Source organism: Stenella coeruleoalba (genome assembly GCF_951394435.1).
Source record: "Stenella coeruleoalba genome assembly, chromosome: 13".
In the NCBI taxonomy this organism is placed as follows: Eukaryota; Metazoa; Chordata; class Mammalia; order Artiodactyla; family Delphinidae; genus Stenella; species Stenella coeruleoalba.
Window position 1 is genome coordinate 37,104,209 of NC_137159.1, and position 27,022 is coordinate 37,131,230.

Below are 27,022 nucleotides of genomic sequence, written 5' to 3' on the forward strand. Positions count from 1 at the left end.
TAATCCTCAGAATAAGAGATACGATATACTCTTAAACCCTAAAACTCAGACTAAAAAAGTAGCAGCCTCATAGAGAAGAAATTTAATCTTTGCATCTATTAAATGATAGAACTTAAAAAAAATAATTTCCCACCCAATTTCAATCAGAAAAGATAGTAAGCTTTTATTTGGACAATGGCAAGATCCTAGAGTAGTGGTTCTTAGCCTTGGCAACACATTACAGTCACCTGCAGAGCTTTTACAAAGGAGCCCACCCAGACCAGTTATATCAGAATCTCCAGAGGGGAAGGAGGCATCAGTATTCTCTCACAGGTTCCCTAGGTGATTCTCATGTGCATCCAAGTTGAGATCCACTGCTTTACAGCAGACTGGAAAAAAATTTTTAAGCCATCTTTTTTGCATAACAGACCATGGAAAGGATAAAGCCCACATACTGAACCAAATGAGAGTGTTAACAGTAAATTCCAAGTAGAAAATTGGCTTACCAAGCAGCAAAAAAAAAAGAAAACAAAGGAAACATAGAAGTAAGCTCTCTGTGACTGAATTATCTGTCTTTCAGAGGAGGAACATTTCTTAATTTATTTTATGGATATTAGAAAACTGCTGGTCTAATTTCACACTGCAGAGCTCTAAACAACAGTACATATCTTAATTAGAAGCACAGAACAGAGAGATTTATGTAGTTTAGGGGAAAAAAATTTGTTTTGAAAAATATACAATAGTATGAAGAAAAACAAATTTTTTATCAGTACGATTCACTTAAAAATAGTTTTTAATGGTGTTTGTATGGATTATTGTACATAACATGGTAGTCATTTTTACTTAAATTCCTCACACTCTTTATACTTAAATTTGGAAAAGGTGATTACCGTCATCATAGAACTTTTTAATTCATTAACTTTGTCAAAAATGTGGTGACAACACAACTTACTCTTTCCTTACCTTTGTATTCAAGCAGATGTTTTAGCTTTTCAGCTGTATGGATTTGTTAATGCTTTCTGAGTATGGCAGTAATTTCAAGATATCTTACTCAGAAAAGGTCACTTGAATTTGTTTAACCAAATTAATCAAAAACACATAAGCAGAGCTATTAAACCTTAAAACCTGTTGTAAGGGCTAGGGAAATACAACCTCACAAAGGTAAGTTTTTTCCCATAAAAATTAAAAACTAATTTTGCAGTGATTTAGAGGAGCAGCCAACTGATGGGAAAGTCAAAATGTGACCAACTTTTAATATAGTATAATTTGATAAAAGAAGTATTCAGAAAGCATTATAAATGCATTCAACTGAAAAGCCAAAATATTTAAAAGACATCTCTTCCAAAGAAATGTATGAACTGTGTTAGCTTTCAACCAGATAACCAAGATTTTTTATTTTAGGGATGATTTTTTTAAAAAATCTCTTTATTTTAAAGCACACTAAGGAAAACCACAGAGACTAAATATATAGTTTAATGAGCTTTTACTAAGGAAACACCCCTGAACCACATTCAGGTCAAGAAATAGAACTTTGCCAGGCACCAGCAATAGCGCCACGTACTCTGTTTTGATCTCAACCCTTTCCTGGTGCCCCAAAGTAATCTCTATTGTGACTTTTACACATTTTCTCATATAGTTTTTATCACCTAAATGTGCATCCTGCAAAACTGTAGTTTAATATTATCTATTTAAAACAAGTTAATGTGTCTTTTAACTCTCTTTTAATCTGCAAGTTCCCACTCCATCCCTTTTTTTAAAATTAAAATTTATCTGTTGAAACTGCAGTGTCCCACAGTCTGGATTTTGTTGTTCCATCATCATGGTGTGGTTCAACAAGTTTCTTTGTCTTTTGAAAATTCTGCAAGTTAGTAGTCAGTTTTGTCAAGACTGTGTGCAAAGGAGTGCTTTTTAATCAGAAGGCACATAATGTCAGGTTCTCTTTCTCTCTTTTGGTTGTCTCTCTTTTTTGATTTTAGCAGCTATTGATGCTTAATGCCTAGATCCAGTAATTCATGACGGTTGCAAAATGGTGATATCTAATGATATTATTTTTTTTATTAATTGTGATATTTTTATAATGAGACACTTCTACTCATCTCCTACTTGTTTTCCCAGTGGCTGGATTCATATAGTATAATCAGGATAAGCATCTGTTTCTTTTATTTACTAGTTTTCAAGATTGAATTGGTTCCCTATCACTCCCTGAAGGTAACCAATTAGTTTTTGTTTTTTTAATAGCATTATTAATTCATGGATTTAAACATACTTGACTTAATGGGTTTCATAAATTGTAATTGTTATCCTTTTGAAAGCTCAGATTCTTAACTTTGGGCAGTGGGAGCCTCCTCAAGTTGGCTCCTCTTCTTGTCATGACCTCAGTAGTCTTGGGTAGCTTCCCTCTGTCTGGTGTAACAATACGGTCCATGCTTTCTTGTACATTTCCTGCTGCAAACCTGGAATTATTGGTTTCTTCAATAAGGTCTGGTTTCTGAATCACTGAAGAAATCAAAGAGCAAATCAAAAAATGAAATGAGACATTTTTTGAGGCAAATGAAAAAGAAAATACGATGATCTAAAACCTATGGGATGCAGCAAAAGCAGTTCTAAGAGGGAAATTTATAGCGATACAAGCTTGAAACCAGAAAGAAAACCAGAAAGATCTCAAGTAAACAACCAAACTTTACTCCTAAAGCAAGTAGAGAAAGAACAAACAAAACCCAAAGTTAGTAGAAGGAAAGAAATCATAAAGGTCAGGGCAAAAATAAATGAAATAGAGACTAAAAAAAAAAGAAAAGATCAATGACACTAAAAGCTAGTTCTTTGAAATGATATGCAAAACTGATAAACCTTTAGACAGACTCATCAAGAAAAAAAGGGAGATGGTCCAAATCAATAAAATCAGAAACGAAAAAGGAGAAGTTATAATAGACACCACAGAAACACAAAGGATCATAAGAGACTACTATGAAGAACTACATGCCAATAAACTGGTACATTATAGAAGAAATGGACAAATTCTTAGAAAGGTACAATCTCTCAAGACTAAACCAGGAAGAAATAGAAAATATGAACAGACCAATTACCAGTACTGAAATCGAATCAGTAATTTTAAAACTCCCAACAAACAAAAGTCCACGGCCAGATGGCTTCATAGGTGAATTCTACCAAACATTTAGAGAAGAGTTAACACCTATCGTCCTGAAACTATTCTAAAATATTGCAGAGGACAGAACACTTCCGAACCTTTTCTATGAGGCCACCATCACCCTGTTACCGAAACCAAAGATATCATGAAGAGAATTACAGGCCAGTTCTATGTTCACTGATGAACATAGATGCAAAAATCCTCAACAAAATACTAGCAAACTGACTCCAACAATACATTAAAAGGATCATACACCTTGAGCAAGTGGAATTTATCCCAGGGATGCAAGGATTTTTCAGTATTCACAAATCAATCAGAGTGATACACCACATTACCAAATTGAAGAATAAAAACAATATGATCATCTCAATAGATGCAGAAAAAGCTTTTGATAAAATTCAACATCTATGATAAAAACTCTTCAGAAAGTGGATATGGAGGGAACATACCTTAGCGTAATAAGAGCCATATATGACAAACGCACAGCTAACATCCTACTCAATGGCGAAATTCTGAAAGCATTCCTTCTAAGATCAGGAACAAGACAAGGATGCCCACTCGGTCCACTTTTATTCAACATAGTTTTGGAAGTCCTAGCCACAGCAATCAGAGAAGAAAAAGAAAAGGGATACAAATTGGAAAAGAAGAAGTAAAACTGTCACTGTTTGCAGATGATATGATACTATACATAGAAAAATACTAAAGATGCTACCAGAAAACTAGTAGAGCACACCAATGAATTCGGTAAACTTGGAGGATAAAAAATTAATACACAGAAATCTGTTGCATTCCTATATACTAACAAAAGATCAGAAGGAGAAATTAAGGAAGCAGTATCATTTATCATCACATAAAAAAAATAAAATACCTAGGAATAAACCTATCTAAGGAGGCAAAAAACCTGTACTCAGAAATCTTTAAGATACTGATGAAAGAAATCAAAGATGACACAAACAGATGGAGAGATATACCATGTTCTTGGGTTGGAAGAATCAACATTGTCAAAATGACTGTAGTACCCAAAGTAATCTACAGTTTCAACACAATCCCTGTCAAATTACCAATAGCATTTTTCACAGAATTAGAACAAAAAATTTTTACAATTTGTATGGAAACACAAAAAAATACGAATAGCCAAAACAATCTTGAGAAAGAAAAGCAGAGCTGGAGGAATCAGGCTCCCTGACTTCAGACTACAAAGCTACAGTAGTCAAAACAGTATGGTGCTGGCACAAAAACAGACATATAGATCAATGGAACAGAATAGAACGTCCAGAGATAAGCCCACCCACCTATGGCCACCTAATCTATGACAAAGCAGGCAAGGATATACAATAGAGGAAAGAAAGTCTCTTCAGTAAGTGGTGCTAGGAAAACTAGACAGTTACATTGAAAAGAATGAAATTAGAACACTTTCTAACAGCATACACACACACACACACACACACACACACACACCCCTCAAAATGGACTAAAGTCCTAAATGTAAGACTGGACACTATAAAACTCTTAGAGAAAAACATAGGCAGAGCACTCTTTGACATAAATCGCAGCAATATCCTTTTGGATCCACTTCCTAGAGCAATGAATGTAAAAACAAAAATAAACAAGTGGCACCTAATTAAACTTAAAAGATTCTGCATAGCAAAGGAAACCATTAAAAAAATGAAAATACAACCAGCGTACTGGGATAAAATATTTGCACACAATGCTACCGGCAAGGGATAAATTTCCAAATTATACAAACAGCTCATTCATACAGTTTAATATCAAGAAAACAACCCAATCAAAAAATGAGCAGAAGACCTAAATAGATATTTCTCCAAAGAAGACATACAGATGGCCAATAGACACATGAAAAGATACCCAACATCACTAGTTATTAGAGAAATGCAAATGAAAACTACAATGAGGTGTGACGTTACACCAGTCAGAATGGCCATCATCAAAAAATCTATAAACAATAAATGCTGGAGAGGGTGTGGAGAAAAGGGAACTGTCCTGCACTGTTGCTGGGAATATAAATTGATACAGCCACTATGGAGAACAGTATGGAGGTTCCTTAAAAAACTAGAGTTAGCATATGATCTTGAAATTCTACTACTGGTTACATCCAGAGAAAACTAATTTGAAAAGATACGTGTACCCCAATGTTCACAAGAGCGCTGTTTACAATTGCTAAGACATAGAAGCTACCTAAGTGTCCATCGACAGATGAATGGATAAACAAGTTGTGGTATATATATATATATATATATGTATTTGTGTTTATATATATATAATGAAATATTATTCAGCCATAAAAAGGAATGAAACCATTTGCAACAATGTGGAGAGACTCGGATAGACCTAGAGAATAGTGTGCTTAGTGGAATAAGTCAGACAAAGACAATACTCTATATTAACACTTATATGTGGAATCTAATAAATAAAACAGATTAATATTACAAAACAGAAGCAGACTTACAGATACAGAAAACAAACTAGTGGTTACCAGTGAGGAGAGGGATGGGGGAAGGGCAAAATAGGAGTAGGGTATTAAGAAATAGGGAAATGCAGCCATTATTTCGTAATAACTTTAAATGGAGTCTAATCTATAAAAATATTGAATCACAAATATAATATTGTTAATCAGCTATACTTCAATAAATATATAGTGTTACGTTTCTTTTTTTAATCAGAATTTGGTATTAAATCTGACCTTTGCTAGCTTTTTAGAGATATCAGGGATTGGCAGTGGAGGAGAAGGAGTATAAGGGGTCCATGGTCTTACTTCCCTTTTAACCCCTTTCTCTTGGTGAAACTACAGAGCCTATTGGGAAGAGTCTTACATACTTTTGGAACTGAGGAAGCCTGGGACCCTGTTTCCTGCACCTTGGGGCTAACCTGTTCTATGCCAAGACTGCTGTCTTGCTTGGCCCCTCCTTTTAGGCTGTCCCTGTGTGAGTTCAGGTCCTATTCAGCGTCACCTGGCCTCCCAGTTTTCTGCCCTAGGGCTTCCTTTACAAATCTCTAAGCTTTCTGAAAGTATGATAATTCAACCACCATTATAGTGTGATGTTTTTAAAATTTTTATATATTTTTTAAAAAGCTCTTACCAGCATAGTTTTTGGCTAGCTGCCTACACAGCATACACAAAAAAGTGTAAAATAGATGAGACAGTTTATTTTTTTAAGCTTATAGTCAAAATGATGACATATGATCAAAAATTAGAAGTAAATAAAAGGCCAAACGAATGTCACACATTGGCCAAGTTGGAGTGGGGAAGAGGGTATGGAAGTGAGATCTAAGGAAGGAAGGATGCTGCCCAGCTGGAAGAAATTCAGAAACTGAAATAGCATTTGGTCTAATTCTTCAAGAGTGAGTATTGTTGGTAGGAAATACTGAGTCTGTGTGGGTGAAGAGTGTGGATTTCAAGTAAATCAGTGGTCCCCAACCTTTCTGGCACCAGGGTTGGGTTTCATGGAAAACAGTATTTCCATGGACCAGATGGGGGGGTGGTGTGGGGATAGTTTTGGGATGATTCAAGAGCATTACCTTTATTGTGCACTTACTTCTATTATTATTACATTGTAGTATATAATGAAATATTATACAACTCACCATAATGCAGAATCAGTGGGAGCCCTGAGCTTGTTTTCCTGCAACTAGATGGTCCCATCTGGGGGTGATGGGAGACAGTGACACACGAAGTGTGTTGCTATGTCCAGGCTACTCCGTAATCTCGTTTTGGTTGCTGTCACTGCAGAAAACCCTGCTTCACAAAGACAGGATGTTAGAAATGGAAGCAGGCTTTTCAGTGCTTTTGTGGTAATCAGGCTATCCCACCTTGACTTTAATCCAGAACGTATGGAGATTTGAAGTTGTCTCAAACATACTTTGAAGGCCGCCATCATTTGCGATCTCAAGTAGTTGATCCTCTTCTAGCACGGACAAGGTCAGTTCACCTGGCTTATTCACAAATGGGTCACGGATCCATTCCTGCCCAGTTCGGGGGTCTTGTGTGGTTGGGAAGTAATGCTCAAACTCTTTTGAAAGCTGAGATAGGTGATCATGCACCAGCTGGGACAAAGAAGTCCCTGGGCTCCGTCTCTTTCCAAATCTCTGCTAATGCTTGAAACGTGAAAAATCCCAGTGTTCACTCGTTGCCCCTATAAATCCAGTTTGGCTTTGAATGCAGCCACATTATCTGCAGACTTGAATACAGTTGTCATTCTCCCCTGAAGTGACAGATTGAGTTTGTTGAGCAGGTTGAATATGCCACACAAGTAAGCAAGTTTTGCGACCCATTCTGTGTCACTAAAATGTGCTGCCAGTGGTGACTGTTTTTCTAAAAGAAATCTCTGGAGCGGCTCTCATAACTCAGAAACTCTGGCCAGTGATCTACCATTAGAAGCCGTCTCACTTCTGTGTATGAGAGAAGATGTGTGCTCTGCATCCATCTCCTCACAGAGCTGCACGAACAGACGTGGGTTAAGGGCATGTACTTTAACGTGGTTGATAATTTTAATCACATCCTGCAAAACGTTGTTAAGTTCAGGTGACGTTTTCCGGCTAGCCAGCATTTCTCTATGGATGACACAGTGTGTAGACTCACATTCAGAAGTGACCTCTTTGACCCGAGTAGTGAAACCAGAAAGCCGTCCAGTCATGGCAGCTGCTCCGTCCGTGCATATACCGACACAAAATGACCAATTCAGTTTTCCTGATATGTAATCATTCAAAGACTTGAATAGTTCTGCCGCTGTGGTATTGGTTGGCAACAAAAGTGCACATCGCATATTCTCATGCACATCCTCCTGAAAAATATATTGCACAAAAACAAGCATTGTTGTCTTGTCAACATCGGTAGACTCATCAACCTGGATTGCGTACCACGGTGACTCATTACTCCTCTCTAACAATTGCGCCTTAATATGCTCTGCTATTTCATCAATTCGTCTGTTATGGTGCTAGCCAAAAGAGGAACATGTGCCACCTTTTGAACTGCAGCCTCTTAAAAGTTCACGATAGATGTCCTTAGCAACAGGCAGGATCAACTTCTTCACCAATAGTAAAGGGCTTCTTAGCTTTAGCAATGCGGTTAGCCACTAAGAATGATGCTCTCAGTGCAGACACATTTGATGAAATGGTGGCCTTCAGTAATTGCTTCTGTTCTTCGTGTTCACGTTTTTTTCTTTTGAAAAGCTCCAAAGGCTTGTCTTTTAATTCAGGGTGCTTGGTCTCCATGTGGCGAAGCAGTTTTGAAGGTTTCATGGCTTTGTTGGATAGCCGGTTGCCACATATTATACAAAGCAGGCTTGGAGAGTGTGAATCACCTGTTGCAATGAACCCATTAATTTAAGTAGGACTCTTGGTATTTTCTTTTAAATGCAGCTTTCTTTTTGTTGGTAGTCTTAGAGTCTTCTGCAGTCTTATCATTTGGTCTTTCCTCCTTTTCAAAGAAGCTCTCCAGCGACATTTGTTTTTTTTTACTCATTCTGGCTAAGGTTAGCTTGTGGGCTTACCAAAACTGTGACTGAGACAAGTGCTCAGTACGGGAAAGAGGCGCAGACAGAAGTGGTAAGTAAAATAATGGGCAGGCCATGTGCAGACTAAAATAAATGTCGGATTCTGATTTAAAGCCTGCCACCAGATGCAGCTGTACAATTGAAGTACACAACTCACTTGCCACTATAAAGCCTGCCACCAGATGCAGCTTAATTATCACTTGCCACTCACTGATAGGGTTTTGATATGTGTCTGCAAGCAATTGATTTATTATGGTCTCTGCTAATGATAATCTGTATTTGCAGCCTTTCCCCAGCGCTAGCATCACTGCCTCATCTCCACCTCAGATCATCAGGCATTAGATTCTCATAAGGAGCGTGCTACCTAGATCCCTCACATGTGCAGTTCACAGTAGGGTTCACGCTCCTATGAGCATCCAATGCCGCCGCTGATCTGACAGGAGGCGGAGCTCAGGTGGTAATGCGAACGTTCGGGAGCTGCTGTAAATACAGGTGAAGCTGCGATCGCTCTCCTGCTGCTCACCTCCTGCTGTGTGGCCCGGATCCCTCACAGGCCTCGGACTGGTACCAGCCTGTGGCCTGGGGGTTGGGGACCCCTGAGGTAAAGGACGTGAGTGAAGCTGTTGAAAGATAAGCTGAGGCATAGTAAAAGTTTTCAGAGTTTGAGTAAATCGTTTCTGGTGGGGCAGTGCCAAACTGGAAGTGGTTAGGAACATCCTACTGATATGAGGCAGGGAAAAGACTGACAGTGAAAGTGCAGAAGCAAAGAAAGGAAATTATTTGATTGGCTATAGTTTAAAGCCTAATTGGCTGTTGTAATGGTTATCCTTAGTGTTTTGATTTTGTAACTTTGAGGCATTTGCAGGTTTGGGTTTTGGTTTGCTTACAGAGGTTGCAATGGAATTCGGACCTCATCAGTTGAACAGCCTCCTTGTTTAATTTAACAAGTTACAGAGCTGGGAAAATGCAGCTTTAGTTTGACCTCAGAGTAGAGTAATGAAGGGAGACTGTCGGAGATAACACTAGAATTTGCGAGTCAGGTCTTGTCCCTCCTTATGGCTTCTCATCTTGTTTAGAGGAAAAGCCAAAGTCCCGATAATGGCCTACAAGCCATTTCACAATCTTCTCCCTCCCCCAATTCCCAGTGTTTTCTTCCTTGCTCCCTTTTATCTAGCCATGTTTGTCTCCCATTGTTCCTTCATCAGGCCAAGAGTGCTACCTTAGGATGTTTGCTTCCTCTGCCTGGAGCCTTCTTCTCCCAGGTGGCTGCATGGCTTACCCTTCACTTATTTTAGGTCAACTTTATCAGAGAGGCCTGTCCTGACTTCTATTACCTCCCCTTCCCATTCCTGTTACTTTGCTTTATTTTTCTTCATAGTACTTAGGAAGTACATATATAGGATCACTAACATCCTATGTATGTTTGTTTGTGAATTGTTACTTTGTCTTCAGCCATTAGCCTGTATGTTCTCTGAGGGTGAGGACTTACTGCTGTATCCCCAGCAGTGCCAGGACCAGTGCCTGGCATGTAGCTCATACTCAAGCATATATTAGACAAAAAAGGAAAACAAGAGCAGGAAAGTGAGTGTGAGGGAGGGAAGGGGTTGGATATGGATCCTATATTGTTTTGCATACCAGGCAGGGGAATAAAAATTTAATTTATTCGTTAGTGGTAGCTATTAAAGGGTTTGAACAGGGGAATGATAGCAAAAACATTTAGTTTAGGAAGGTTAGTTTGGTAATGATGTGTAGGATGGATTTTTAAAAAGATTCACATCAACCCCTTTTCCCTCCCCAAGTCAGTACCATGTAACATAGCTGTATGTGCTTTAAAAAAAGAAAAATTTTTTTTTGAAATAGTTTGACTCTCAAGAAACTGCTAATATAATTGCCAAAATAGGCTAAAAGCAAATTCCCTTCCTGTACCTCTTTCCCTTGTTTGCCCCAGTGATAGTATCTTACATTACTGCAGTACATTGTCAAATCCTGGAACAAGACCTTGGTATAATACTATTAACTCAGGTACTGGCCTTAGTTGGATTTCATCGGATTTTACATGCACTTGTGTATGTGTGTGTGTGTGTGCGTGCGCACATGCATAGTTCTGTGAAATTTTATCTCGTGTAGAAATGTACTTTTTAATGTTTCTAAATCTAATTTTGAAGTTTTCGACAAAGTGTTAGAAACTATCTTTGATACCACTCTCCAGGTTCTTGGCCTCCCACATTTACATATGAATAAAGTGAATGGCCTGTTGTTTTATTTCTTTGTTCTTCTGCTGTGGCGTTTCTTTGTAGCCTTTCCTTTCTGCACCAGAAATGCTTTTTAAATTTTGCCTCTCCAGTATTGCAAATCGTATTACCTACCAGGTCTTTTTTTTTTTAATTTTAAAACTAGTGCATTACCTTCTTATTTCTTTCTATTGGTCATTTATCTACTTAACAACCCTTCATATCTTTTCTGACAGTAAAATATTTCTACAGGACTGTTGACAGGGTTCTAAAGTTTTTTCCTTTGCCTACCCTGCCCAACTAATTAGAAATATGTATTTCTGGTAAGTAATTTACCAATAATTTCAGAATTGGGAGGGGTAGTGGGTTGGAAGGAGATTGACTAAATTGTTTAAGTTCTTTATTCATCCTTTTAAAAATCAAACTTTTAATGTCTTTAGATATTCTGCTAGCCATATTATTTTACTAAAAGCTCACTTCATTAGTTTTTATATATCATGGGAAATATTTGTCTTTATGTTATTTACAGACTTCCTAAAACGAAGTGTTTAAGTTAAAATTTTACAGTTTAATTTCTGCAGCTGTCCTAAATATGTGCTATATATATTTATATGTGTTCTATATGAGATATACACATACCTGCTTATATGCTGCTGATATTTAAGGTGATAGTTGATGGTATTCAATAGGATTCTAGATTAATATGCAGGGCTATGCGTGACAGCTGAAGAAAAACCAAGGTCTATATGAACATACTTGATACATTTCTTACAGGTTCTGAGTTCTGTACGCACGGAATGGGATCCACTGGATGTTCGCTTTGGCACCAAACAGCCTTATCAGGTGTTGACAGTGGAGTGCTCCATCAGTGTAGACAAAGAGCCCATGGCTGACAGTTGCATCTATGAATGTGTTCGGCACAAAATCCAGTGTGTATCAGTCACCAGAATACCACTAAGATCGAAGGCCATTAGCTGTTGCAGGAATGTTACTGAAGACAAACTGATTCTGGGCTGTGAAGATTCTTCAGTAATCCTTTATGAAACTCACCGTAGAGTGACTGTCTTAGCTCAGGCTGAAGTTCTGCCTTCATTAATAAGCTGCCACCCAAGTGGTGCCATTCTGCTAGTTGGCAGTAACCAAGGGGAGCTGCAAATTTTTGATATGGCTCTTTCTCCTATTAACATCCAGCTTTTGGCTGAAGACCGCTCACCTAGGGAGACTCTACAATTCAAAAAATTCTTTGATGTTTCTAGCAGTCTTGTTCAAATGCAGTGGATAGCTCCGCAGGTTGTTTCTAAGAAGCCTGAAAGTGGGGACATCTATGATCTCCTCTTCCTCAAGTTTGACAGAGGACCTTTGGGTGTACTTCTTTTTAAACTTGGTAAGTCAAGGAAGTTGGTGAGTAAATAAATTTTTTATGATGGTGACAATATAACTAAGACAATAAAACTATTCTTGGAATGTAGATTTTCTGTTTGTCATTCCATCAATGTGCTTGCCTTTCAAACATTTCATATAGTTTCCTTAAGAAAGCTTTATGGATGATTTTCTAAATGTCAAGGTACATTATATATTGAATTTTGAAATTGCATTAATTTTCCATTGTGATGAATAAAAAGACTGAATTAGCCACATTTGATGCTTTCCAAAATAAACTATTAAAAAATTCCTTAAGAAATAGTACACATGAGAATATATTAAAAGTATGTCCATTACAAAATTCTGTAATACTTTTCTATTAAAATTATTTTAGATTATAAGTGTCCATTTCTTCCCAGATTGGAAATGTGTAAAGCAAGTGTTTTAAAAAAGAGAAAGGAAATATTTAGTTAGCATTTGCTAAAGATTTTAGATTAAAATATTCAAAAGTATTAATCAATATTTGGAAAAATGTGTATTAATGTATCCCATTTCAACCAGGAAGCTTTAAAGCGGAATTTCATTATTGTGATTTTTTTGCCTTTTGTAGTTTTGCATTACTGGCTATGTCCTGAAATAATATCCTTTAGGCAGTTTGTTGGGGTTTTTTTTTAGAGTTGGGTATTTATTTTTAATTTTTTGGCTGTACGTGGGCTTTCTCTAGTTGTGGAGAGCGGGGGGCTGCTCTTCGTTGCAGTGTGCAGGCTTCTCACTGCAGTGGCTTCTCTTATTGTGGAGCACGGGCTCGGTAGTTGTGGTTCTCAGGCTCTAGAGCGCAGACTCAGTAGTTGTGGCGCACAAGCTTAGTTGCTCCACGGCATGTGGATCTTCCTGGACCAGGGGTCGAACCTGTGTCCCCTGCATTGGCAGGTGGATTCTTACCACTGCACCACCAGGGAAGTCCCTTTAGGCAGTTTTGTATAATTTAACATTCTTGAAAGAACCTCACTTAGGTTTTAAAAAACCGATTTTAATTAATGCACATCACCGCAACTTGAAAACATAGAAAAGTAAATACACTTAAAAACCCCTTATAAGATTTGGCTCTGTGCTAAAAGTTAAGTTTTTAAGACATTGTAGTGTTTGTTAAATAGCTGTCAGTTTACTTTGTTTTTTTATGGATCTACTTCCCTCTGAAATTGAACACATGAAATAAATCTAATGAAAATGACTTGACTAACTTGAAAGATATCAGGGATATAATGTGAGGGCTATGTTCTTTCCACATATTAAAAATGCAACTAAATCCATTCATAATGTCAGTATTGTCCAAGAAAAAATATGTTTGGAATCTCATTTACTATGAGATAATCCAGTTCTACTTTGCCCAACTACACATTTAACAGTGATATGTCTCTATACTCAACACTTATTAAAGTGGATGTTAGATATTTTGCATATCTGTTAAAACTCCCTCCTCCCCCTCTTTCTCTCTCTCTCAATAACCCAAGTTACCTGTCAAACAGAAGGCTGTCTTCTGACATATACCTAGCCTTTCTTCAGCCCTGCCTTGTGGGCCTACTCACAACAGCTTTGCAAAAAGCACAGCTTTCTCTTCCTATCTCTAGCACATTTGCCTTCTTACTAAAGTAAACAGGCTCTCAGTGTAGGGATTTAGAGGGCTTCCTGCTAATTGCCAGCTTGTAAACTTAATTGGACTATCTCCCTGGGCACTGTTCCTAAATCAATTAGGCAATGAGTTGGCTGTCACCTCTTTTTCCCAAGTAGGTCTCTTGGAAGAGAATTATCCAATAGAAGTCAAGCATTCAAATGAAAAGGTGATAACTTCTGCAACTGACATTTATCATTTAAATTTTATTTTCAATATGACTGAAGTTTTATAGAATAGGGAAATTTTACAGGCTCTTTAAAGGATCTAAAGATGGAGTTTCCCAGGGTTGTTGAAAATGTATTATAAGATTAATGTTTATTACAGATTATTTTTCCTAGGAAGAGTAGATTCCTTGAAACAGTAGATTCCAGCTAACAGATCTTTTTTTTTTTTTTTAAAGAAAACCCTGTTTAAAGAACAGATTTTTCTTAGGATCTGCTACTAAATACATCCAGAAATTTTAATATACTTCTTGAATTAACACAGTGCTGATTCTGGGCATCCATGTGGAATTTTCATGTATAATTCAAGTTACTGCATATATAAACAGGTAGTTGCCTGTGCAGTTTCCCCACTAGGGAGCATTTATGAGATATTTTTCATATGCTTGTTATGCAAGCCTTTGGAAATTTTGACATGAAAGGTGTAGCTTACAATGTAAGAAGCTGAGATAGATCATGGTTTAAAATAGAATGCTGTCATATGTAAACGTGTCAGTGGCTACTGCCAAGATGCTAAGATTTTTGGAATTTGACTCTTAGAATAGGTCAGTTAGTGTCATGTTGAAAGAAAACTCTGTTGCAAGGCTAGGGCTTCCATTCTAAATCCTTATAATTATTGCACAAATGCACTGTGGTTAAAAGGCCATCACCACTGTTGTAAGAATGAGAAAAACATGTCTTCCTCAGGAGTGAGCTAGAAGTGTCATCCTCCTATGTGGAAGCAATGTGTAAAAAGCATTTCTTTACCTGACAATCATCATTCATATTTCCATATATATATACTGGGATTAAGAGGAGTCCCTAATTACTGAGATATTAAAGCTCTTCCATTCTCATCAGTACCTTTTCCAGCCTTCACTGCTGTCTTTAAACTCACATGATCAGCTAGCTCCTTGCCCTCTCAACAGAGAATCTCACCTTTTACTTGGCACTTCATTGATTTTATCTGCTCCTCACCACCCACCCAATGACTTACCTACATGTACATAAATCTTTTCAGTTTCAATTCAGTGGAAAAGGAGCCTTCCTCTTGTCTAAGACTAGTTCCAGCACTGGTTCCACTCTGGATCCCATAACATTCCCTTTGATACCTTTACTCTGTCACCTTCCCCACTCTCCCCATGAATTTTGCTACATCATCAGGTACAGGCCCAAGCCACACCATGAAACAAAGAAACATACATACATCTCTTCTTTAAAATTATTTCCCCTGTTATTAATCAAATGTTCACCTTCCTTTCATAGTCAAACGCATTGAAATAGTAGTGAACACTGAATTTCTCTGCTTCTTCACCTCCCATTCACCCCTCACAGCACCGCCTTCTGGCTCTTTTCTTCAGTGTTCTCCTGGAACTGCTCTTGGAAAGGTCACTAGTGACGTCCTACTTGATACACATATTTCTCTTATGTTACTTGATGACTTTTCAGCATTTGATGGTTGCTGACCGCTTTCACCATCATAGAACTCTCATCATACTTGCTTCTATGACTCCAGATGCAACTTTTCATCACTTTTTAATGCTCTTCTTCTGCCTCCTCATGAAAATATTGAGGTTCTCTAAGGTTCCATTTTTAGCTCTCCTCCCATTTTATACAGATTGAGAGTTTATTTTTGATTTTGGTATCCTACCTCTGACTTCAGCCCAGACCACTCCTCACTCCACATCCACATATTAACATGGCTTGCTGGATACCTCCCCCTGAATGTTCACAGGTATACAGATTTATTATGTGCAGATATGAATTCATAATCTTTTCCCCTGCTTCTCCTCCTATATTCTCCAATTTGAGGGATGGTACAGTTATTTAGACAGACAGAATCCCAAGTCAGAAGTTATCCTAGAATCCTCCCTCACCCCTGATGCCATATCCAATCAGCTACCAAATCCCATCAGTTCTGCCTTTCTAAATACGTACTGTCAAAAACAATTTAGTCTATTCATCCTTGCTGTCATTACCTTAATCTAGATCTTTGCTGTTTTACCATGATCAAGCAGTGGCCCTCTATCTGTAATCCTCTGTCTTCCAGTCTTCCCAACCCACCGCTCAATTAATCCCCTGAACTGCCACCAGAGTGCAGATTTGATCATGGATTCTACAGCCTGAAATCCTTCAGTGGTTAATAAGCCTGTCTGCGTCTCTGGCTTCATCTCCCCAACTGTGCTTCCCTAGTAGCTCCCCAATCACAGCATGTGCTCTCACACTCCTTCTTTCCATAGTGGTGGTGAGTATTCCATCTACCTAGAGTGCTCCCACAGTGCTTCACAGCACCTACAAAGTTAGGAAAAGGTTAAAAGTTCAAATGATGATATTAAACAAATAATTAAAGCTAATTTCTTCCCTCTCATAGGATTTTGAAAATCACAGGCAATGTGTGTGCATGTGTGTGTTTGTCACTCTATCTAAAAAAACAAGTAGTCTGATTTTTCTCATAGAACTTTTGTAAGAAGTATGTGTTCTTTAAAAGAGTTATTTTTAATGAGTTATTTAAATTTTACTTTACCCAAGTGGTAATTGGTGGTAATTTATTGCTGGAAGGATATGTCAAATACTTTATTAGATGCCTAGTCATCTTAAAACTAGATCTTATATCATTTTAGATGGATTGCTGTTCCAGACAGCATTCTGCTTTCTAGAGTGATGATGGATTTTTAAATCAAGTTTATTGAGGTATAATTTACATAAAATTAATTGTACCTATTTTAAAAATGCATAGGTCAATGAGTTTTGGCAAATATGTATATCCCCATGATTACCACCACAATCAAGATGTAAAACATTTCCCTCACCCTCAAAATTCTCTCAGCCCCTTTGCAGTCAATCCCTGCCTCCCTCGAAGCTAAAGTGCATTGATCTGCTCTCTGTTATTACAGATTAGATCTGCTTTTTCTAGAATTTTATAGAAATATACTCAAGAAATAGGTCCTCTTTTGTGTCTTGCTACTTTCACTCAGTAAGTATGGAAGAGTCTGTGAGACTCTTCCATGTATATCTGTAAATTTTCACTTATATTACTGAGTAGTATTCTATTATATAGCTAAATCACAATTTGTGTATCTTTTCACATGTGGATGGACATTTGGGTTGTTTCCAAATTTAAGCCAATATCATTGAAAATGCTATGTACTTTCTTGTACTAGTCTTTGTGTCCACAAACTATGTACAAACTATGTACAAATGTATGTAAAATAGATGTATGACATCTATTTTAATTTCTCTTAGGAAAAACCTAGGAGTAGAATGGCTGGGCCATATGCTAAGTTTACGATTAACTTAAGAAGAAGCTATTTTGGAGTTCCAGTTACTCCACATCCTCACCAAAACTTGGCATTAATGGTCTTTTTAATTTTAGCCATTGTAGTAGGTGTATAGTGGTGTTAGTTGGCATTTCCCTGATGAGCCTTTGGAGCTGGTCATCTTTTATGTGTTTATTTGCCATGTATCTTCTCTGATAAAGTATATCTTCAAATCTTTTGCCCAAGTTTAATTGGATTGTTTATTTATTATTGAGTTGTAAGAGTTTTTATATGTTCTGAACAAAAGTCCTTTGTAGGATGCTAGTATTGTGAATATTTTCTTCCATCCTGTAATTTATCTTTTCATTTTATTAACAATTTTTTAGGTAGCAGAAGTTTTAGTTTTGATGAAAGCCAGTTCTTGGATTTTTTAATTTTATGGCTTATGCTTTTTATGTGCTATCAAAGAAGTTTTTGTCGAACCCTTTTTTCTTCTAGAAATTTTATGGTTTTAGCTTTTACAATTAGGTTTATTGTCTGATACAAGTAATTTTTTCTGTATGGTGTGAGGTATGAGTTGAAATTAATTTTTTAATATGAATATTCAGTTGTTCCAGCAGCAACTGTTGGAAAGACTATCCTTCCTCCATTGAATTCCCTTGATCATATGTGTGTGTTTATCTATGAAAAGACTCTGGGGCTTCCCTGGTGGCACAGTGGTTCAGAGTCCGCCTGCCGATGCAGGGGATGCGGGTTCATGCCCCGGTGCGGGAGGATCCCACATGCCGCGGAGCGGCTGGGCCCATAAGCCATGGCCGCTGAGCCTGCGCATCCGGAGCCTATGCTCCGCGGCGGGAGAGGCCGCAGCGGTGAGAGGCCCGCGTAACGCAAAAAACAACAACAACAACAAAAAAGACTCTGTTCTCGTCCACTGATCTCTATGTATATACTTTAGCGAGTACTACACTGTCTTAATTTCTGTGGCTTTACAGTAAGTCTTGAAGCCAGGACTATTAGTCCTCCAACTTTGTTCTTTATTTTTTTTTTTTTTTTGATGTGGACCATTTTTAAAGTCTTTATTGCATTTGTTACAACATTGCTTCTGTTTTATGTTTTGGTTTTTTGGCCGGGAGGCATGTGGGATCTTAGCTCCCCTACCAGGGATTGAACCCGTACCCCCTGCACTGGAAGGCGAAGTCTCAACCACTGGACCACCAGGGAAGTCTCTGTTCTTCTTTTCAAAATTGTTTTGGCTACTCTAGATGTTTTGAATTTCTGTGTAAGTTTTAAAACTGACTTGTCAATTTCTACAAAAACACCTGGTGAGATTTTGATTGAGATTACATTGAATCTATAGATCAATATGGGATGGAATGGCAATTTAACAATATTGAGTCTCCCAATTTATGAACACAACATCTCTGTTTATTCAGGTCTTCTTTAATTTCTCTCAGCAGTGTTTTATAGTTTAAAGTGTAAAGATCTTGTACATAATTTCTTCATGTTTTTGGATGCTATCGTAATTAGTATTTTTAATTACAACTTTTAGTCGTTCATTGGGGTTATATAAAAATAAAATTTTAAAATATTGACCATGTATCCTGCAACACTGGTAAACTCATTTCTTAGTTGTAACTTTTTATTGTAGATTACTTAGGATTTTCTACGTAGATGACTATGACAACTTCAGTTAAAAACAAATGTTATATATTCTTATCCAACGTGTATGCCTTTTATTTTGTTTTCTTTCCTATTTTACTAGCTAGGACAGTACAATATTAAATAGAAGTGGCAAGGGAAGATATCCTTGCTTTGTTTCCAATCTTAGGTGGATAGCATTTAATCTTTCACTGTATGTATGATGTTATCGAGGTTGAGGAAGTCCCCTTCCATTCCTAGTCTGCTGATATATATTAGCATGAGTGGATGTTCAATTTTATCAAGTGCTTTTCTGCATGTATTGAAATGATTATATGTTTTTTCTGGTCATATAGTGAATTATGTTGATCAGTTTTCAGATGTTTCAGCAACCTTGCATTTGTGGGATAAATCTCTCTTGTTCATGATGTATTACCTTTTCAATATGTTGCTGGATTTGCTAATATTTTTTAAGGATTTTTGTATCTGTTTATGGGAGATAGTGGTTTGCAATTTTCTTTTTCTTTTCCTGTAATGTTTTGTCATTTTTGGTATCAGTGTAATGCTGATGTCATTAAATGAATTAGAAAATATTCCCTCCTCTTATATTTTGCGTTGTGTAGAGGTGATACTATTTCTTCTCTTATTGTTTGAGAGAATTCACCAGTGAAGGCATCTGGTTTTGTGTGTGTGTGTATGTGTAAAGGTTTTTAAACTGCAAATTCAAATTTAAATAATATAGGATCATTCAGGTTGTCTGTTCATTTCTTCTTGAATGAGCTTTGATAATTTGTATCTTTCAAGGAATCTGTTTCATTTAAGCTACATTTATTTCTGTAAAGTTAGCATATTATTCACTTATTTTTTAATGTCTGTAGTGCTATAATGATTATTCTTGATATTGATAAATGTATCTTCTCTTTTTTTTCTCAATTTGGCAGAAGTTGGTCAATTTTTTTTTTTTTTTTTTTTCGGTACGTGGGCCTCTCACTGTTGTGGCCTCTCCCGTTGCGGAGCACAGGCTCCGGACGCGCAGGCTCAGCGGCCATGGCTCACGGGCCCAGTCGCTCCACGGCATGTGGGATCTTCCCGGACCGGGGCACGAACCCGTGTCCCCTACATCGGCAGGTGGACTCTCAACCACTGCGCCACCAGGGAAGCCCCAGAAGTTGGTCAATTTTACAAATTGTTTCAGAGAACCAGCTTTTGTGTTCATTGACTTTCTCTATTATTTATTTTCATATTTTCATTATCTCCTATTTTATTTTAGGTCTAATTTGCTCTTCTTTCTCTAGGTTCTTAATGTAGAAGCTTGGATTGTTGATTTCAGACCCTTTTTCTTTTGTAATTGAATATTTAATGCTGGTAATTTCTCTCTAAGTAATACTATAACCACAGCTACATCTCACAACTTTTGATGTTATATTTTTATTTTTATTCATTTCAAAATATTTTCTAATTCATGTTTTCTTCTTTGACCCATAGGTTATTTAGAACAGTGTTGATTAATTTCTAAATATTTAAAGATTTTCCAGATATATTTCTTTTTTTCCCACTTCCTAGTTATTTTACTACATTTTGCTATTATCTATACCCTTAAGGTTATTTACACTTATTTTATCTGTTTGGTAGAAATATTACATAACAGTGTGCAGTGGTGCATCACTTGTTCCATGACATCACATTAGTGCTTGAAATCAGCCATGGTGGGAGTATTTACATCACTTAGATTTACCAGCACACTGAGGATATAAGGGGAATATTTTCTCCCTTGAAAATCTTGGTGTATAAATCCTTAGACACTAAAAGTCATCCAGATATCTTTCTGTTTTGATATCTAATTTAGTTCTATTGTGGTCTGGGAACCTATTCTGTATACTTTCAAAGCATTTAAATTTATTGAGGCTTGTTTTATCTCCCAGAATATGCTCCATCTTGGTTGGTGTTATATGTGCACTTAAAAAGAATGTGTATTCTGCTGTTGTTGGGTGAAGCGTTGTATAGATGTCAATTAGGTCAAATTTACTGATGTTTTTCAAGTGTTTTCTATATTTACAGATTTTGTTTATAGGTTTTTTCAACTAATCAGAGAGAAGTGCTGAAATCTCCAATGATAATTGTAGATTTGACTTTCTCTCCTTTTAGTTTGATAGTTTTTGCTTTATTGTTTTAGAGCTCTGTTATTAAGAATGTTTTTTCTGGGGCTTCCATGGTGGCGCAGTGGTTGAGAGTCCGCCTGCCGATGCAGGGGACACGGGTTCGTGCCCCGGTCCGGGAGGATCCCACATACCGCGGAGCGGCTGGGCCTGTGAGCCATGGCCGCTGAGCCTGCACGCCCGGAGCCTGTGCTCCGCAACGGGAGAGGCCACAACAGTGAGAGGCCCGTGTACCGCAAAAAAAAAAAAAAAAAAAAAAAAGAATGTTTTTTCTTCATGAATTTTCAATGCTTTGTTATAAAATTATAGAATTCTAGGCTAATTCATTTTTATCTCTCAGCATTTTTTAAAGCCCTACTGTTGTCTCTAGCTTGCATAATTTCAGAAGCAAAGTTTGCTATTTTTTATCTTTGTTTCCCTGTTTTTATTTTATATACTTCACAGATTCCAAATAATTTCACATACGTTTTCTCATTTAGCTTTATGATTATTTGTACTGAGAAGTTTTTGTAGTTTCACTCAAATCAGTAAACATTTGTGGAAGGAAAAAGATTTTACAGATAGCTACTTTTTAAAGATTAAAAAGAAACCCGAACTCCTTAAAAGCACTAATACTTATTGTCACTTAATTACACAGAAATTGTTAGCTTCAAATGAGATCAGCCATATTTAAAAGATAAGATAAAACTAGAACAGAGTCCACCCCCCTTTGTTTTGTGCTCTTGCTTCTCTAAGCTTAGAAGTGGATTTTCTTTCATTTTAAAAGGGTAGGCAAATGTGTTTATGTTGTTCTAAGATATTTTATAGTAGATCTTAGTTGTGAAAGTGGATCAATAACAAGATTAATCCTGATAATTTCTTACTAATAATTACTAATAATAGAAGAGAATAATCTCAGTGCCAATTTAAAATAAATTGGTATGTGGTGTCTGTGAAGAAGCTATCAATTTAGAGCACCCATTAATAAAACAGTCCTAAAAATGTTTATATAGTCACATTATATTTGTCATGGATATTTGTACTTTTTGACCCCCAAGTACATGGGGCTGAAGACCAGGTGCAACTTAGAACTAATTAAGCTGGTCAATAAGAATTGTGTTACATCAAAATTATCTCTAAATATATACAACCGAGGCCTAAATGACAGATGGGAAAAATTAAATTAGCTATTGTGATTTACCTAAAAGTTCTCAGGTTTTTTCATTTTTAGTCTGAACAGTTTGATTATAAATTAGTTAATATGTGCTGAATGGTAAGCCTAAGCTAGATGGAGTTGGTAGGTGGTATTTAAAGATTTAACCACAGTGCCATATTACTCTTGCCCCCCCCAAATCCCATATTTCTAGCACTTTATGCAAGAAATGATCACTGGATTTTTCCTTTGTAGAAAATTTAAATCTGTTTTTGTTATTCTACTTTTTATTTTATTTATTTTATTTATTTTTTTGTGGTACACGGGCCTCTCACTGTTGTGGCCTCTCCTGTTGCGGAGCACAGGCTCCGGACGCGCAGGCTCAGCGGCCATAGCCCACGGGCCCAGCCGTTCCGCGGCATGTGGTATCTTCCCGGACCAGGGCATGAACCCGTGTCCCCTGAATCGGCAGGCGGACTCTCAACCACTGCGCTACCAGGGAAGCCGTCTACTTTTTATTTATTTATCTATTTGGCTGCACCGGGTCTTAGCTGCCGCTTGTGGGATCTTCATTGTGGCATGCAGGATCTTTAGTTGTGGCATCTGGGATCTTTAGTTGTGGCATGTGGGATCTTCAGTTGTTGTACACGGGGTCCCTAGTTGTGGCATGCGGGATCTTTAGTTGCGGCATGTGGGATCTAGTTCCCTGACCAGGGATTGAACCTGGCCCCCCTGCATTGGGAGCATGGAGTCATAGCCACTGGACCACCAGGGAAGTCCTACTTCTTATTTTTAAAAGATTCACTTGATTTTATATTTTTCTGTGACAGGTATCTTCACACAAGGACAGCTGGGCCTGGTAGACATCATCTTCCAGTACATTCACTGTGATGAGATCTGTGAGGCAGTAAACATCCTGAATAGTATGAACTGGGACACTCTGGGCTACCAGTGCTTTATCAGCATGACTGCCATCGTAAACCATCTTCTTAGACAAAAGCTCACTCCAGAGAGAGAAGGTCAGACTTAAAATATATTTCATAAATGGGTTTTGTATATACATGAAGTACATTTTTTTTTTTTACCATCTTTATTGGGGTATAATTGCTTTACAATGGTGTGTTAGTTCATGAAGTACATTTTATTGTCAGTAGTTTTTTGAGGATGTTTTGAAGTCATGTTACTGGAGATTAGAAGACAAAAATGTTAATGCCCTATTAAACTGACAAAATGAGGTATCAAATAATTACTTCCATACGGTACTTACTGTATAGTACTGGTCAACGTAATAACTTTTCTGTATATACCTATGTTGGAACTCACAATGAAGTCACTGTATATTTCAGACTAAGTTCATGTGTAGAATATGCTCAGATTTCAAACTTTGATGAGAAATTTCATGTACTCTGTAGGGTTTGGAAGACAAAGGGCCCTAAACAAAGTCCTTATTTCTCCTTTACTTTAGACATCAGTATTTTTCTTTCACATCCCGAGTTCTTTGTCCAGACAGTAGACCTTACCACTGATTGTGTGTGTGTGTGTGAATTGCAGCCCAGGCTGTTCCTTCTTGTTTTCATTCTAACTTAGAGTTCTGATACCCCTCTCCCTTCTGCATGCTTGGATTTCCCAACCTTCTCCTAATAAGTTATTTTGCCCATAGGATCTCAGATGTTTATTGTCAAAGAGAGACAAGGCACTGTTAACAAAAAAGAAAAAACAAATATGTGCCACATACAATAATGAAATCAATTTTTATATTTGCCAGTTATCCAGTGTATGTTATTTTTATTATGAGTAATTTATTTACTTAATGTAAAATGCATGTAAACATTCTTGCATTCATATCTTTATTTCAAATGTTTGTAATAAGCATTGATATTAACAGTGGGAAATAATGGCCAATGAGAAACTTTCTGTATGTGATTTACAAGGTAAGGAAAACAGGGAATATGTCAAAAGGCCTTTACTGGAGAGCTTTGCTTCCCCACTATTTTCTTTCCACGTTTATAGATTTTCTTATTCCATTTTATTACGTTTCCAAAGTAAACAAATTGTTTAGATAGTATTCTGTACATAACCTTCATTTTACTAATTTTAGAGAAGAATAATCAGCAAGAACATGTTCTTTCAAGAAGTCTGCATCATGAGACTTGGCCCCAACTCATAGGAGGCCCACAATAAATATTTATTTAATGTTAATTGAATGTGCTTTTTGGAGGTAGTCCAACACATCTACGGAGATTCCAGTACTTCTGCAATGAGAAAATGCATAGCACAGTGCTTGGCCCACAGTAGGTACTCAATGAATATTAGTTAAAAATAAAAAGAAGATTATAACTTCAAAATTTTAGGGTTCTAGGATTACTGTAATATTTCTACCTGCAGAGTTATCTCAAGTAATTATTTATTAGTATTGGTACACTCTTCAGGTTGGGTAGATAGCAGAGGAAAAAAAAAGTAGCAGGGTCCCTAAAGAAAGTCTGGTACACATAATCCATGCAAGATACTCTAAACTTACAGTTGAAGAAATAAGAAGATAAAATATTGACTCTTAGGAGACTGAGAAATTGCTAGCACCTTAGTGAATTTGTGTTGTAAGATCCCTGTGTAGTAAGAAAGATTATTAGGGAATTCACAAATGGGTATTATCAGATTCCCGCCTTAATAAAGGATATTATCAAGGAACCATATTGGGTGGATAGGGAAATAAAAAACTTGTATGATATACTAGGCTATTAAAATAAAATGCTTGCATGATGCTGGGTTATCAGAATATGTACATTTTAAGCAGGTATATGCATTTTCCCCCAAGTAACTGCAAAACACATTTCTAAAACATTTACAATTCTTCTCTATTGAGATTTATTCTATCTGAATCTAACAAATTTGACATGGTAATTTGTTTTCCTCTTATTAGTGGAACCCAGTGAGCTCTTTTATTTGTAGCTGTGCTGTGGTTGTCTTTGAGATCTTCATTTCTGCCTTAAACATCAAGCTGGGCTATCTAATGAATCTATAACTGTGCTGAGACCTACGAGTATTCCATGTAGGCTCAAACATTTCAGATGTACGGAACATGCTGTCAAGAAAACAAGCAATGGCAAGAGAATCTGGCTTGCTTTCACAATGGCATTGCTGTATTCAATTTTAATCTAAATTGACTGCTGCTTTGAAAGAAAATACCACTAAAGTTCATCTTACTTTACTGTCTAGATTTGAGATTAAAAAAAGAAATAGCTAACAGCTTAGCCAAGTCCATAGCAATTACTCTGATGAGGTATGCAATACTTTCAAACCCAGATATGCTTAAAATTAAAGAGTTTTGCTAAATAAGGAATTGTTCATTCAACCTAATGCTAGTAGCATAAAAATCAGTGGAGTCTTACTGTGAACTGTATTCTCATACAACTCTCACCATTATGGTAATTATATATTTTCCAGGTATTTCTTGGAGGAAACACAACCCCATTGGCATGTCTTGGTAAAAGTGTAAATTAGGCAAAATGTGCTGTTTTCTCCCAATCACTAGCCCTTTGGCTTATCAAAACCTGCTCTCCAATCCTTCCTTCCTAGGAGGGTGTCAGTTGACCAAAGCAGATTAACATACCTCCCAGGGGTGTGTTAACTTTCACACTTGGACAAAACCAACAATCTTGTTGTTCAGGACAGGATTTAAGGAAGGTATAGGGAATTTCAGTCTTTCTCTAAAGTTGTAATAGAGAGATATTATTACTCCAATCAGGATATTTTTATTTGTATTATTTTTTTAAACATTTCTAATACTGATTTCAATGCCTAATGCAGAAAGGCTAGTTTGTTCCTTCCAGCTAAAGAGTAAATGTTGAGCACACTGTGAGTTGATTTTACTGGAAATACTAGTTCAAACTGTGTTACTCTGATGAGTCACTGTTTTAATTACCCATTTGTGGTGAGAGGTTGATTCATTATGGATTTCTTCAGTTTTGACAGCTTTTTGTTGCTCAGAGTCATTGTCAGCTTTGCTTCAAGTGAAAGTTTATACACAGGTTTGTTTTTGTATCAGCTGTCATATTTTAATTTCATCTTTCCTGCAACAAGCTCACATTTCATCCAAGTTTGCAAAACCTGACTGACTGCAAACATGAGTATTCTGTTGTAATTGAAGGAGTTTCACTTGTTTTAGTGCTGCTATGTTTGAATTCCACAGCACAGCTTGAGGCAAGCCTTGGAACCTTCTATGCTCCAACAAGACCACTCCTGGATACAACTATATTGGAATACAGAGACCAAATCAGCAAATATGCAAGGAGATTCTTCCACCACTTACTCAGGTGAATGATATCTTTGGATTAATTAGTGTCAGACTAATTACCTATTCAAGGAGCCATCTTCTTTAATTAGAATATTCCATAATATGGCTATATCTTTTTTAATAGTCTGTCCCCTAAGAGAAAAAGAAATTGGCTCTTGATATTCTTTATTTAATTCGTTCTTGTTTTCCTATTAAGGACTATATTGGAATATTGTTGAGGGCTTTTACATCATTACTACACTTTAATATAATTGCCCCTTTAATACAAAAGCAAAAAATACCAGCTATGTAAAGTGAATTTTAAAATATTAATTGTACTCTTAACAATAGAGAAATGTTTATTTTAATTGCAGCTAAAATGAATGTGCTATAAAGTTCTAAGACAGTCACAGGTCTGCTTTACTTTCAGAATTACTGTAGAGAGATTTGCTCATTGTCTTCCTATACAA

General features: G+C 36.9%; 1 protein-coding gene across 9 annotated transcripts in view; it reads left to right on the plus strand.

The window, feature by feature from the left end:
* WDPCP (WD repeat containing planar cell polarity effector) overlaps positions 1-27,022 on the plus strand; it is a 270,466-nt gene that overhangs the window by 135,459 nt on the left and 107,985 nt on the right. For all 9 annotated transcript variants that reach the window (XR_013830956.1, XR_013830957.1, XM_079940325.1 and 6 more), the window contains 3 exons: positions 11,640-12,249; positions 23,113-23,301; positions 26,469-26,592. Coding sequence is in view for 7 of the 9 variants with exons in the window: in XM_079940325.1 (XP_079796451.1) it covers positions 11,640-12,249; positions 23,113-23,301; positions 26,469-26,592 (923 nt within the window). In the remaining 2 variants the exon portion in view is untranslated. The remainder of the gene's footprint in view (positions 1-11,639; positions 12,250-23,112; positions 23,302-26,468; positions 26,593-27,022) is intronic.